Source organism: Typopeltis vanoorti, chromosome 12 (genome assembly GCF_054136105.1).
Source record: "Typopeltis vanoorti isolate ZY-2024b chromosome 12, IOZ_Tvanoo_1.0, whole genome shotgun sequence".
Lineage (NCBI taxonomy): Eukaryota > Metazoa > Arthropoda > Arachnida > Uropygi > Thelyphonidae > Typopeltis > Typopeltis vanoorti.
In genome coordinates, this window is record NC_143560.1 from 67,606,783 (window position 1) to 67,619,671 (window position 12,889).

A 12,889-nucleotide genomic window follows, 5' to 3' on the forward strand; every position below is an offset into this window, starting at 1 on the left:
TTCATCACAAAGATTTCTTTATTTGAATGCCTATGTTTTAGTAACTCATCAACCTAGCTTGTAAATTTTAATTTTAAAGGTGTTTTTATTGAATTTTAAGATTCAGTTTGATAAATATGTTGTCAGTTGAATGAATCTCACATGATGAGTCTGCTGACTCCATGGAGGGATGCAATAATAATAATAATAACAATAATTGAACAGAAAATAAAAACACAATCGAAAAAAAAAAAGTGATTTATTTAAAAATTGGCATTAGTATTCTACTACTTAATTAGCTTAAAGCTGTATTGGATGTGAATGTGAGGTCTTATTGAGTACATCTCATGTCTAATATAGCATCACTGCTGTGTGACGGTTATATTCAGTGTTATATTGTGGTGTAAAGTCACAATTCCTTATTATTGTTCGAATGTCCAAATGCCCTGCATGTTCTTTCAGTATTCTATGGCATCTAAAAAAAAAAGCCTCCTTAAAAAGACATGGTGTCTGATTGTAGTGGTAAGAGACAATCACTGTATCTCACAGTTCAAAGCATGTATTTTCTCTATTGTATGAAATGGTGGAATGTGACACTGACAGTCTCGTGGATGTCAATGTACTTTATCTACTGGCATGGTATCTTTGGGGATATTAATTTAGTAAACTAATGTAACCTTATCACTGTATTTTTATTTTGTTTGCAATTCTTAAAGATACATTTCCCATGAAAATGGTCATTCTTGGAAGGATCCTGTGAACAAAAGGAAATAAGCATCATATTATTTTGTATAGTGAGTGGTGGTGTGGAGGAAGTATGGTGCACTGCCTGTGTAGGTATAAAGTGTGGTGATGGTGAATGAATTAATGACAAAGCTAACAGGGTTATGTACTTTCTAGAGAATGAATCTCTTTGACTTTGTGCAGGTCTAAAATAATAACAAGCAACCTTTAAATTAATCATTTCATTTTACGAGTTGTTGTTGTTTTTTTTATCTGCGAGACATTTTGAATGATAACATAATAATCAATGATAAAAAATTAATCGAACAGTATTATATTGAATTAATGCATGCCAAATTTTTACATATCATAAAATTCTTTATCCATATACGTAAGTTTCAGAAAACATTAATAATATTTACTAAAATAAAGAGCCAAAAGGCTTCATTAATAATATACTTACAAGGTGAACAAAGTGGATTGCCAGTATAAAAGTCAGTGAAAAGCATTCCTTCATGTGCCATTTGGTCAATATTAGGTGTGTCTTTTACAGGATGTCCAAATACGCCAGGATCTCCCCATCCCATCTACGTGTTTAAAAAAACTGAAAGCAATTAGTTTCCTTTCTTTTTCTTTAGTGAAATATGATCAACTTTTTTTTAAAGAAATCTAAGCTTTTTGATCCATTAAATTTATTATCTTAAGTGAACTCTGTGTGGCAACTATAACCTCTGTTCCCTTATCCCACAATACAATAATTTTCAATAGGTCTGACAAAAGCTTTCATTAAGTAATGGAAAACTCTCACACCTGCTTACTGGAATTTGCAGAGCAACTGTTATATCACTGAGCGAGATCATGATGAACAATTAATAACCACTTTCCACATGATGAGAGTTGAAATGTTCCAATGGAAATAATGGAAAGAATAAAAACTAAGCTTCCATAGCTCAGTTGGTTTCGACAATGCCCTTTCTGGAAAGAATGGATTCAAATCCCATTTATTATTATTACATGACACCGCCAAGGAGTCCAAAGACTCATCGAGGGAGGGCACCTACTCTACCCCCTCACCGTCCCCAACACTCAGTCTACCAACCACAGCTAACTGCATCATCTACACCAACGCTTTCTACTGCAATCACAAACATCCATGCCCATGGCGGGATTTGAACCCACAACCTTTTGGTTGGAGAGCAGATATGCTAACCAGGGTGGCTTCTGTTCCCTATCCCACAATACAATAATTTTCAATAGGTCTGACAAAAGCTTTCATTAAGTAATGGAAAAACTCTTTCCTCTCACACTTTAGGGCATGAAGAATCATTATCAGGGCTTTTCAACTGAAGGTGAGTTAGCTAGTCTCATATGGGAGTGGTCAGGTTATTTCTCCTGGAAACTCAGGTTTTTCATTCCACAAATAGGCAATCCAGCCAGAACACACAATTATGAGGCAGAATTAACCATCCTATCGGAGCATTAATTAGGTTTCCAAGTAAGCAAATCACTTGACTATGACAGGCCACTGAGTCTGACACAAAAGAAAAATGAAAAATAAAAATTTGCAATCACATAACAAATGAAAATGACAAAAAATTTGTTTGTTTGAAAATCATTGCTTTGTAACTGTCCTGTATATATATTTTTACAAAATCTCTATACAAAATCAGACTCCACATTATATGAAAGAAGATACAAAAGAGAAGATTTGAAAGTTGTTTATTGAGGCAAAAGAGAAGAGCAAAAGGGTTGAGATTGTGATTTTTTGCCACAGTATGGCAGCAGTGAGCTGAGGTGGAGAGTTGTTATTGATTTGATTCAGTGAGTAAAATGTGTAGGCAAAAGAGTATATAGTAGTTGATGTATGGGAAAATTTTGATAGCCAAAAGTATTTCTACTTACAGGATAGATTACACTTGAATGGGTTTGGTGTTAGGTGCTAAAAGAATCTATGGTTCAATGAAAAATGAAAAAATAGTTGGGGAAATTAGGTGTGTAGAGGATGTTCTTTCTCTCTCTCTCTCTCTCCAAATTTTCATAACAATGCAGATCTTCGTTACAGCTGTAATTCACCCACTCTCTTCCTCATATACATAAGTGATCTGCTCTCAATGAACTCAAATGCTATTCATAGTTTTGCTGATGATAACACTCTCTTCGTTCATATTACTCATGTATACAACAAACTTTGCAGTGCTCAAACATCTCACGCTTCAAGATCATCTACAATTGGTGGCTTAAACAGTGATTTCCATACATTCCTTCAACAAGTGGGGAAATAACAACCTAGTCATTTCAACCTTCAATGCTTCCAAAACACAGTTTTAGCCTTTTTTCTTGCAAAATAAGACCTTTGTTCTTCTCACTTATCTTTAATAATACTTAACTTAATAATCAATACCACATCTCTTCTTAGACTGATTCTTACTCATAGCCATTTCCTCTGCTTCCAAAAACACTTGGCATACTATTCTTTAGCTGAAGACATCTTTTTATCTGTCCAGTTACTTACTCTGTACAAATCCCAAATTTGTCCAACCTTGGAACAATGCTCTCGTATTTGGGGCAGTGCACCTAAAACTTCTCAAAAAATTCTTGATGGTGTTCAGAAGAGAGCAGTTTGGTGGAATGATGTCTCCTCTCTCAGAGACGTTCTTTAGCTGCTGCCTCATCAACAGCCATCTGCATTGTGTCTACTATGGGCACTATTCAGCAGAATTGCCATCCATTGTCTCCCATTTCTGCTAAACTTATAGCAACACAAGTAACCACTGCCCAACATCCTTTTGCAGTTGAACTGCTGACTCACTGAACCTGTTACTCCCAGTCATTTCATTCCACCTACCACAGTTTTATGAACAGCCTTCCCCATGAAGTATTGCCAAGGACTACAACTTTGAGGTTTTCGAGAGAGGAATATCAACAAATTACTTTGCTCTTGAAAAAAAAAAAAAAAAAGGTCTGATTTAAAAAAAAAATAAGTGCCTGAAACTAAGTGTAACAACAGAAAGAATTCCATGCAAATTCATCAAAAAACAGTTTACTGAATGGCAATTCTCAGCAAAGGACAATTCATTAAAAAAAGCAATTTGTTGACTAAACAATTCATCTAACAATTGAATGAATGGGAATTCCTCAAAAAGGCAATTCATCTAATAAACATTTAACAAACAACTTGTTGCAAAATCAAAAAAAAAAAAAAAAAAAATGTAATTAAATTTGCTGAATTTCTTTCATAATTCAGTGAAACAGTAATTTTCTCAAAATAGTGTTTTAAAGTGTTTGGTAACAATACCTAAAGGTCTCTGTACAGCTCATTCAGTAGAATGAGCTGAACAAAGTTCTTTGGTCAGAAAGACCTGAGTTCAATTCCCATCTATGATGTGAGGAACCTTTATTTGGTCTTCTCTTTCGACTAAAGGTGAGTTAGTCCTCTACCTCTGGTCTCATACAGAGGTAGAGGGTTTTTTCCACCCGAAAACTCTGGTTTTTCATCTCTCAGAACAGGCAAACCGGTCCTGTGAACATACATGGATTTACAGCCATGAATACTGACAACAATATGCAGAAGAGATAGGGTCCTCACCACGTGGTTACACCCATAGTTAACCATGAATCACATCATGGTAGTCAACCTCCTAGATAGGAGACAACACATCAGTGGTAACACTATTTATCATTACTGAAGATGCAAACAACATGTAGGTGGTAATCGAGACTTGTAATAATTATTTTGCTATATTTTAGAACATTATTCCGTAAGCATACATGCTACTTCATCGTGTAGATGGTGTTTTTATCTCTAAACAACACTTTCATTCTACCTAATTTTCTCACAACTATAATGGTCAGTTCAAAATCAAAAGTGATAAATCTTAGAACAGAACAGATCTTAACTACAATTTTTTTTTTTTAAATTTCATCCAGCCAAACCAAAGCAGAATTATTAATATCATTTTGAAACGATTCCAAAAATTTTCTAATAAAATAAGCCAGTTGTAATTGAAACTAAAAATTGCACAGACTTCAAGTACGTTTCACAAATCCTGAAATCATTTCCACTAAGTCAAAGAGTTATTATTATTATTATTATTCAGGCCTCCATGGAGTCAAAAGACTCATCGTGGGAGGTCCTTCCTAAGAACATAAAGTCTGTCAAGACTCATCAAGGGGAGGTCCCTCCTAAGAAACACAAAGTCTATCATACCACTCCTTAAACTCATTGACCGTTCTCGCTCTCACCACTCCATCAGGCAATGCATTCCACAGTTCAACCACCCTCCATGCAAAGGAACCACTCCTCACCCTCTTGCTCACAGTTTCCTTTCGTAACTTCCAGGGATGGCCTCTTGTCATCACCCCTTCCCGCTGTTCAACCAAGCAAAGGAACTCCCCAGTGTCAACCCTGTAACCACCTCTTCTTCTTCTATCCACTAAACTCTGCAGTCCGCATTCCCTCAGCCGATCCTCATAACCAAAAGTGTACAGTCCTGAAACCATCTTTGTACCCTTTCCACGGTTAATTTATCCCCTTCAAATCCTGGAGACCAAATCTGAGAACAATAGCCAAAGTGTGGTCTGATCAGAGACTTATACAATGGAATGATAACCCTTTTATCTCTGCAGGTCAGTGTCCTTCTCATAATTGCAGCAATCCTCTGTGTTACCTTCACCACCTTTGCAATATGTCCCCTAAATTTCAGGTTTCTATCAATCATCAACCCCAGATCTCTTGTCACCCCTACTTCCTCCAGTATAACTCCTCCCATAGAGTATGCAGCATCCCATCGATGTTTCCCAAACCTCAAGACCTTACATTTTGCTGCATTAAACCGATACCCCTATTCATTTGCCCATCTATCTAGCTTATTCAAATCCTCTTGCAGGGCTACCACATCTGCACTATTACTAATAATCCTTCCCAGCTTCGCATCATCCGCAAACAACTGAATATCCCCTTGCAATCCACTGGCAATGTCATTGATATAAAGGTTAAACAATATAGGTCCTAGTACTGAGCCCTGTGGGACCCCACTTGTAACCCTCTGCCTCCTTGAAACTGCTCCACCATACACAACTCTCTGATACCTATTAGACAGCCAATTCTGAATCCAGTTGACCAATCTGACATTCAGACCCATGTGCTGCAACTTAAATATCAGCTTATCGTGTGGCACCCTGTCAAATGCCTTTGCTAAGTCTAAGAAAATTGCAGTATATACCTTTCCCTCATCTAATGTTCTTGTAACTTTATTATAAAAGGCTAGCATATTGCTAAAACAAGAGCGCCCTTTCACAAATCCATGTTGACTCTCACAGATAACATTATCCTCATCTGCCCAATGCTGTATACGGTCCTTCACTACTTTCTCCAAGATCTTAACAACTACTGATGACACACAAACTGGCCTATAATTAGACACTTCCAGTCTGTTACCACCCTTATGCAATGGCACACTCTTACCTTCCTTCCATTCCCTGGGCACCTTTCCGGCAGCCAGACTTTCATTGAAAAGCCAGGTTAAAGGTACTGTCAGTTCCCTAGCACATTCTCTCAAAACTCGTGGTGAAATACCATCCAGTCCCAAGGCTTTACTGACATCCAGAGTACTCAGTATCTGAAACACACTCTTCTCCTGTACCTCTAAACCTCGAACCTGCCCTATCCCTCTAGCATTAAAACTGACTCCTCTAGGATGAAATACTCCAATAAAGTGTTCATTGAACAATTCCACTATGTCCTCTGCATCAGTCACTCTATTCCCATTTTTATCCCACAATATCATTCTTCCACAGTGATTTCTCCTCTTACTGGCCACATAGCCAAAAAATTCCCTAGGATTTTCTTTAGATCTTAGGTCCAATCTCCGCTCATATTCCAGTTTCGCTTTCCTTACCACACTAGTCACTCTTCTGGCCTGTGTCTTATATTCTTCATGCATCTTCTCTTCACCTGTCTCCTTATATCTCTTCCATAGATATAAGGAGAGATATAAATAGTAGCCTCTTTTTTGCATGCAATTTCTATTTAATATTGTTTGTCATCCACTTTACTCCAAAACGTGTCCTCTTTTTCACTCGTAGTATACAACTTACCATTGCTGCTAACAAATATTCTTTTACAATTTCCCAAGCACTAATGATATCCCAGCCTTCCAATTCCTCCCTCCACGAAACTTCCCCAAGTTGACGTCTAAGACTATTATAATCACCTGCTTTATAATTCCACATAAGTTCCCGTCTATTTGATACTCCTGCATGTCTATTCATTTTCCAAGTCAAAACCATATGGTCCCTCTCTCCAACTGGTGGGAGAGATGTCATCTCAGTTATTTTCAACTGTTCTGATGCTATAACCAAATCCAAAACTCTTGAACCTCTTCCTTCTGTTACATGTTGCCTAAGACATTTGTCCCTCAAGAATTCTAGAAATTCCATTCCCCTATTGCTACATGCATCTTCCTCTCTCCAATTTATACTACTGTAGTTAAAATCTCCCATAACAATCATTCTTCTAGCACTTGCCAAACTTAACTGTCTAATCATCTCCTGGTCCCCATTCAATATATATATATTGGATGTATATATAATGTATAAAATGTATATATATTGCAATATATACATTTTTGTAAGGGTTTCAAATACCAAATCTGAGTAAAATTCATTCCATAATGAGTGGTGGTCAGGTGTCACATAATTGGTTAACAATAATAATTAATAAATATTAATAAATCAAATAAATATTTGATTATATGTCTTAATTAAGAATGTAAGCATTCCATGCAATGAAGCATGGAATGCATCCAGGCTGATATAATGTAATAGTAAGTAAATTGCTATAAACAAATTTTCTGATGGAACAAATAGCAAGAATCCATTAAGCAGACAAATTTTGAGCAATCCTAAATAGACTCTTTGAGTGTTTAATAACCCAGTTAACTATAAGAATTGACTCATATGAGCAGATTTAAAAAATATTTAAGTTTTTTTCAGATTGAGTTCAAAATTCTCATGTTGATGAGATCAATATGAAACTTGCAATATTCTATTACAATGAAGAGATTGATGAAAATTTTTTTAATGATTGCTTCAACTCAAAGGCAAAGCTGGCAGTCACAAGATAATTTGCAATACTCAAAAGTTCTATAACTCATTCATGAATAACATCTAACTAAGCTTTTTCCAAATTTTACAGCTGTCTTAAAATGATTTATATGACTGCTAACTCCAGGCTGTGAAGTAGAGAGAGAGCCCTCAAAGCTTTCATTTATAAAAATTGAGTTCTCTCTCTCTCTACAATAGTTAAAGAGAGATTGAATTATTTCAGTACTTTATCAACAGAAAATGACATAGCAAGAACACTATCATACGACAAGACTGCATAGGAGTATGCTGCCAGAAAATGTAGAAAAAATAATATTTTGTAAAGTTAATGAAATAATATCAATCCTTTACAAACAGAATATATCATTTGTCTTTTTATCGCTTTTCTGGTTATGATATTTCCTGCTATCACATTTCTTTCCTACCCTCGACACTTCATTTTTGATAAAAGGGACCTCCCCCCCCCCTCCCTCCTCCAACAGTTCAAGCTTCAGAGACTCCAAAATGTAGATCCAACAGCAATAGTTCATTGGCAATAGTACTACTGGCACTATTGCCAGTGAACCATATGGAATGATTATTATTAATGTATTTACACTGGAAATTGCAAAATGCAGATATTCTGATCTGACTGCTAATCAATCAAACGGATGAAAATGAACAAATAAATACTGATGTATATTATGCTACTATTGCTTCGAGCTCTTTAGTGTGCCTTCTGAGAAAGTGTCCTTCCATTTATTTCTCAATAGCAGTGAAAGTAATCTAAGATTTCAACTTATTGCTGGGACAAAGAGAATTATTTCCTAGTATTTCTAAGACATAGCTTATTTCAGAAATAGCAACAAGCACTGAGAAAAGTACTAATATCTACAACTAAATTTTATTTTTTTTTTTAAAATAACATTCAAAAATAAACTTTCTTTCTTTTGTGGTATAAAAGATTAAAATATAACATGAAGTGTATTTGTAAAATTTGGAATAATTTAAGCAAACAGCTGAACAACTCATGGAAAAGAAATTAAGGGATAAAATACTCAGACTGCAAAGAAATCGTCCAGTTTTAGAAGCATCACTTCAAAATACAACATTTTATTTCTTGAAATGGTAAAATGAAGTGATAGGTTTTGAATTAACTCTCTGAAACTTTATAAAAGTAACGATTATTATTATTCAGGCCTCCATGGAGTCAAAAGACTCATCGTGGGAGGTCCCTCCTAGAAAACACAAAGTCTATCATACCACTCCTTGAACTCATTGACCGTTCTTGCTCTCACCACTCTATTAGGCAATGCATTCCACAGTTCAACCACCCTCCATAAGAAGAAACCACTCCTCACCCTCTTGCTCACAGCTTCCTTTTGCAACTTCCAGGGATGGTCCCCTTGTCATCACTCCTTCCTGCTGTTCCACCAAGAGAAAGAATTCCTCAGTGTCAACCCTGTAACTACCTCTCAACAAGTCTCAATCATATCACCTCTCCTTCTTCTATCTACCAAACTCTGAAGTCCACATTCCCTCAGCCGATTCTCATGACTAACACTGTACAGTCTTAAAACAATCTTTGTTATCTGCATCTGAACTCTTTCCACAGTTAATTTATCCTCTTCAAATCCTGGGGACCAAATTTGAGAACAATAGTATAAGTGTGGTCTGATCAGGGTCTTGGAATGATAATTCTTTTGTAGGTCAGCATCCTTCTCAGTACTGCATCAATCCTCTAGGTTACCTTCACCACCTTTGTAATATGTTCCCTGAATTTCAGTTTTCTATCAATCATCACTCCCAGATCTCTTGTCTCCCCCTACTTCCTCCAGTACAACTCCTCCAATCGAGTAAGCAGCCGCCCATCTCCATGTATCCCACACTTCAAGACTTTAAACTGACACCCCAATCATCTGTTTAGTTTATTAAATCATCTTGCTGGGCTACCACATCTGCCCATCTGTTTAGTTTATTCAAATCATCTTGCAGGGCTACCACATCTGAACTATAACTAATAACCCTTCCCAGCTTCACATCATCTGCAAACAACTGAATATCCCCCTGCAATCCATTGACAATGTCATTGATATAAAGGCAATTATATCAATGACCTTCTGCCTACACAACTCTCTGATACCTATCAGACAGCCAATCCTGAGTCCAGTTCACTAACCCGACATCTAAACCCATGTGCTGCAACTTAAATATCAGCTTATAATGTGGCACCCTGTTAAGTGCCTTTGCAAAAAAAAAAAGGCAGTATATGCCTTTCCCTCATCAACTGATCTTGTCACTTTATTATAAAAGTCAATCATATTACTAAAACAAAAGCACCCCTTGCCCCTTAATAACTCCATGTTGACTCTCACAAATAACATTACCCTCATAAGGCATATTCCAGTAATTGGACCACATTTTTTTATTATTAAGCTAAAAGCACAATAAAGAAATAAAACCCGACAAGTTTTGTAAGTCGTTTGACTTACATCTTCAGGGGTAAAAGGTAACTTAAAGTTTAAAACAACAAAAAAAGAGAAATTATTCAAAAAATAGTCCATACTATACAGTTGTAGCTGTCTGACTGTTCATAAAATTGAAAAATCAGAATGCGGATTCAAAGCAGTGCTAAGTTTAAACAATGCTGGATGATGCCACGTTCTGTTGTTCACGTTCATAATGTCCAAGGTCTAACTGAGGTATATTTTTTATCAAAGCTGACCAAACTTGGTGTAGAATTAAGCCTTGGTTTTTTATTGCATTGTGTTGGAATTATAAGCATGTTTGCAGCTTCTTTAAATTTCCTTATGTAACAGTTTTTTTCTATGTAAGATATGTTTGTTTTCTGCCAGAGTACATTGTGGATGGTGGTATGGAAAGCTAGACCTGATTGTTCTCTTCTGTTTTGCACATCCTTTTGGTGTTCGTTCATGCGTATTTCCCCAGATCTTCCTGTCTGCCCTATGTAGCAGATATTGCAAGAACAATAAATTTTATAAACACCTGGTTTTTTAAAGGATGATGTGGAAGTTTCAGGGGATATAGAAATCTTGATATTTTTTCCAGTGGTAGAAAGGCTACTTTGATGTTTTTGTTTAGTAATTCAGCCATCTTGTCTGTAACATTCTTGATATATATGGAAGTGTGATAGCATTTTTAAAATCTTGTTTCTTTGAGATGCTTGTAGTTGGTGTGTGGAGGATTTTTTTGATAGTCTTGGGTTCATAACCATTTTTTTTTTGAGGATCTGTGTTAAATATTCCAATTCTTCATTTCTCTGTTTTTCTGTGCTGGAAATATTATAAGCTCTGTCCCTCAGGGTTTTTATTAGACCTGTTTTTTGCGAAGGGTGGTGATGTGAGGACACATTAAAAATCTTCCTGTGTTGGTGGATTTTCTATATATTGAAAAAGAAAGTTTATTATCTTTTTCATTGACTTCTAATAGGATGTCAAGAAAAGGAAGTTTTCTAAGTTCTTCTTGTTCTAAAGTAAATTTTATATTCTTATGTAAATTATTCAGGTAATCTTTGAAAGCTATGAGTTCATCTGTTGTTCCTGGCCATATGATGAAAATATCGTCTACATAGCGTAGCCAAATTTTTGGTTTTTTATGATAATTGATTAAAGCATTATTTTCAAAATTTTCCATAAATAGGTTAGCTAAAGCCAGAGAAAGGGAAGAGCCCATAGCCAATCCTTCTTTTTGTTCCCAAAATTTGTCTTGATACATGAAAAAAGTATTATTTATACAATGTTTATAAAGATCTACGATGTCTAGAGGAGAGAGGTCTTCAAGGAGATTCACAGTTTCGTTTCTTAGAACATTTGTAAACAGGCTGATAACATCCAAACTTGCTAAGATGTCTGAAGGTCCAATGTAAATATCTTTTACCTTCTCAATAAAATGTGCACTGTTCTTGATGAAAGAAGATGTTTTTCCTGTGTGAGGTAAAATCATGTTGGTGAGATGTTTTGCTAAATCAGAGGTCGAAGAATCTCTTCCATCCACTATCGGTATTAAGGGAATATCTATCTTAAGTATTTTTGGTACACCATAAATTCTTGGAACTAATGGGTGTTTTGATTGTAAAGTTCTTTTAAGTTCTTCAGTCCAATTAGGCATCTTTTTAATTAGATCATTGGTTTTATTGTGAGTGCGCCATGTGGGATCTCTGTCTAAAGGTCTATAGGTATTAGTATCTTCAAGAAGAGTTTTCATTTTATTGTTATAATCTTCAGAGTTCAAAACTACTGTTGCATTCCCTTTATCTGCTTTGATTATAACGATATTTTTGTCCGATTTTAATTCTTTGAGGGATGTGTATTCCTTGTAAGGAAGGTTCCTTTGAGGTAATTTGCTTTCCAATAGTAATGCTGTGCTCTGTATGCAGATGAGATATGATGAATGACCAGGTAAATTTCTTATTCCTATTTCTATTTGAGCGATTATGTCAATTTTTGGTAGGAAACGTGGTGTTAAGGCAAAGTTGAAACCTTTCAGGAGTAGATTTTTTTTTTTATTCTTGATAGGACTCTTGAAGAAAGGTTAATAACTATTTTGGAATAATCTAGGTGTTTTCTTTGTTTTTCGTGAAGAAGTAAGTTAAATTTTTTGATTAAAGTATGCTTCTTCTGATCAGAAATTGCTGCAGCTTTGTTATAAGTGATGGTGTCTATGTTGTTCCACAGGTCGGACAGAAGAGATGTGGCTAACTCATTATGTAGAGAAAATGTATCTCGGCTTATTTATGCTGTCGTGACGACTTTCTTCGTGTCGTGGTCTAAATTACCATCTAGTTTCAAGTCACTTTTATAATTAAAATAACCAATTGCGAAGTGATCACCGATCTAAAAGTAGGGAAATTTATATTTATACTGCGCCACCCTATTCTTAGATTAGTCTATATAAATAGTAGGATCAATTCTAAATTAGTTTAGCAGTCATCTCATTAGGCCAAATCATTTACTATCATTTACACTTGGGGTTCCCGCAAGATTCGAATATTTATGAACGGTGCAATAATAAGGAATTCAGGCAAACACAATATTTAGATCAACAAAATAAAACATTTAATATATGATATGGTTAACAAATACAA

The 12,889-nt window shown here is 35.6% G+C and overlaps 1 protein-coding gene across 2 annotated transcripts in view; it reads right to left on the reverse strand.

Annotated features, from left to right (window-relative positions):
• LOC150100863 (N-acetylgalactosamine-6-sulfatase-like) overlaps positions 1–12,889 on the reverse strand; it is a 355,136-nt gene that overhangs the window by 207,534 nt on the left and 134,713 nt on the right. For both annotated transcript variants that reach the window (XM_090401082.1, XM_090401081.1), the window contains one exon: positions 1,166–1,289. In XM_090401082.1, the coding sequence (XP_090257208.1) occupies positions 1,166–1,289 (124 nt within the window). The remainder of the gene's footprint in view (positions 1–1,165; positions 1,290–12,889) is intronic.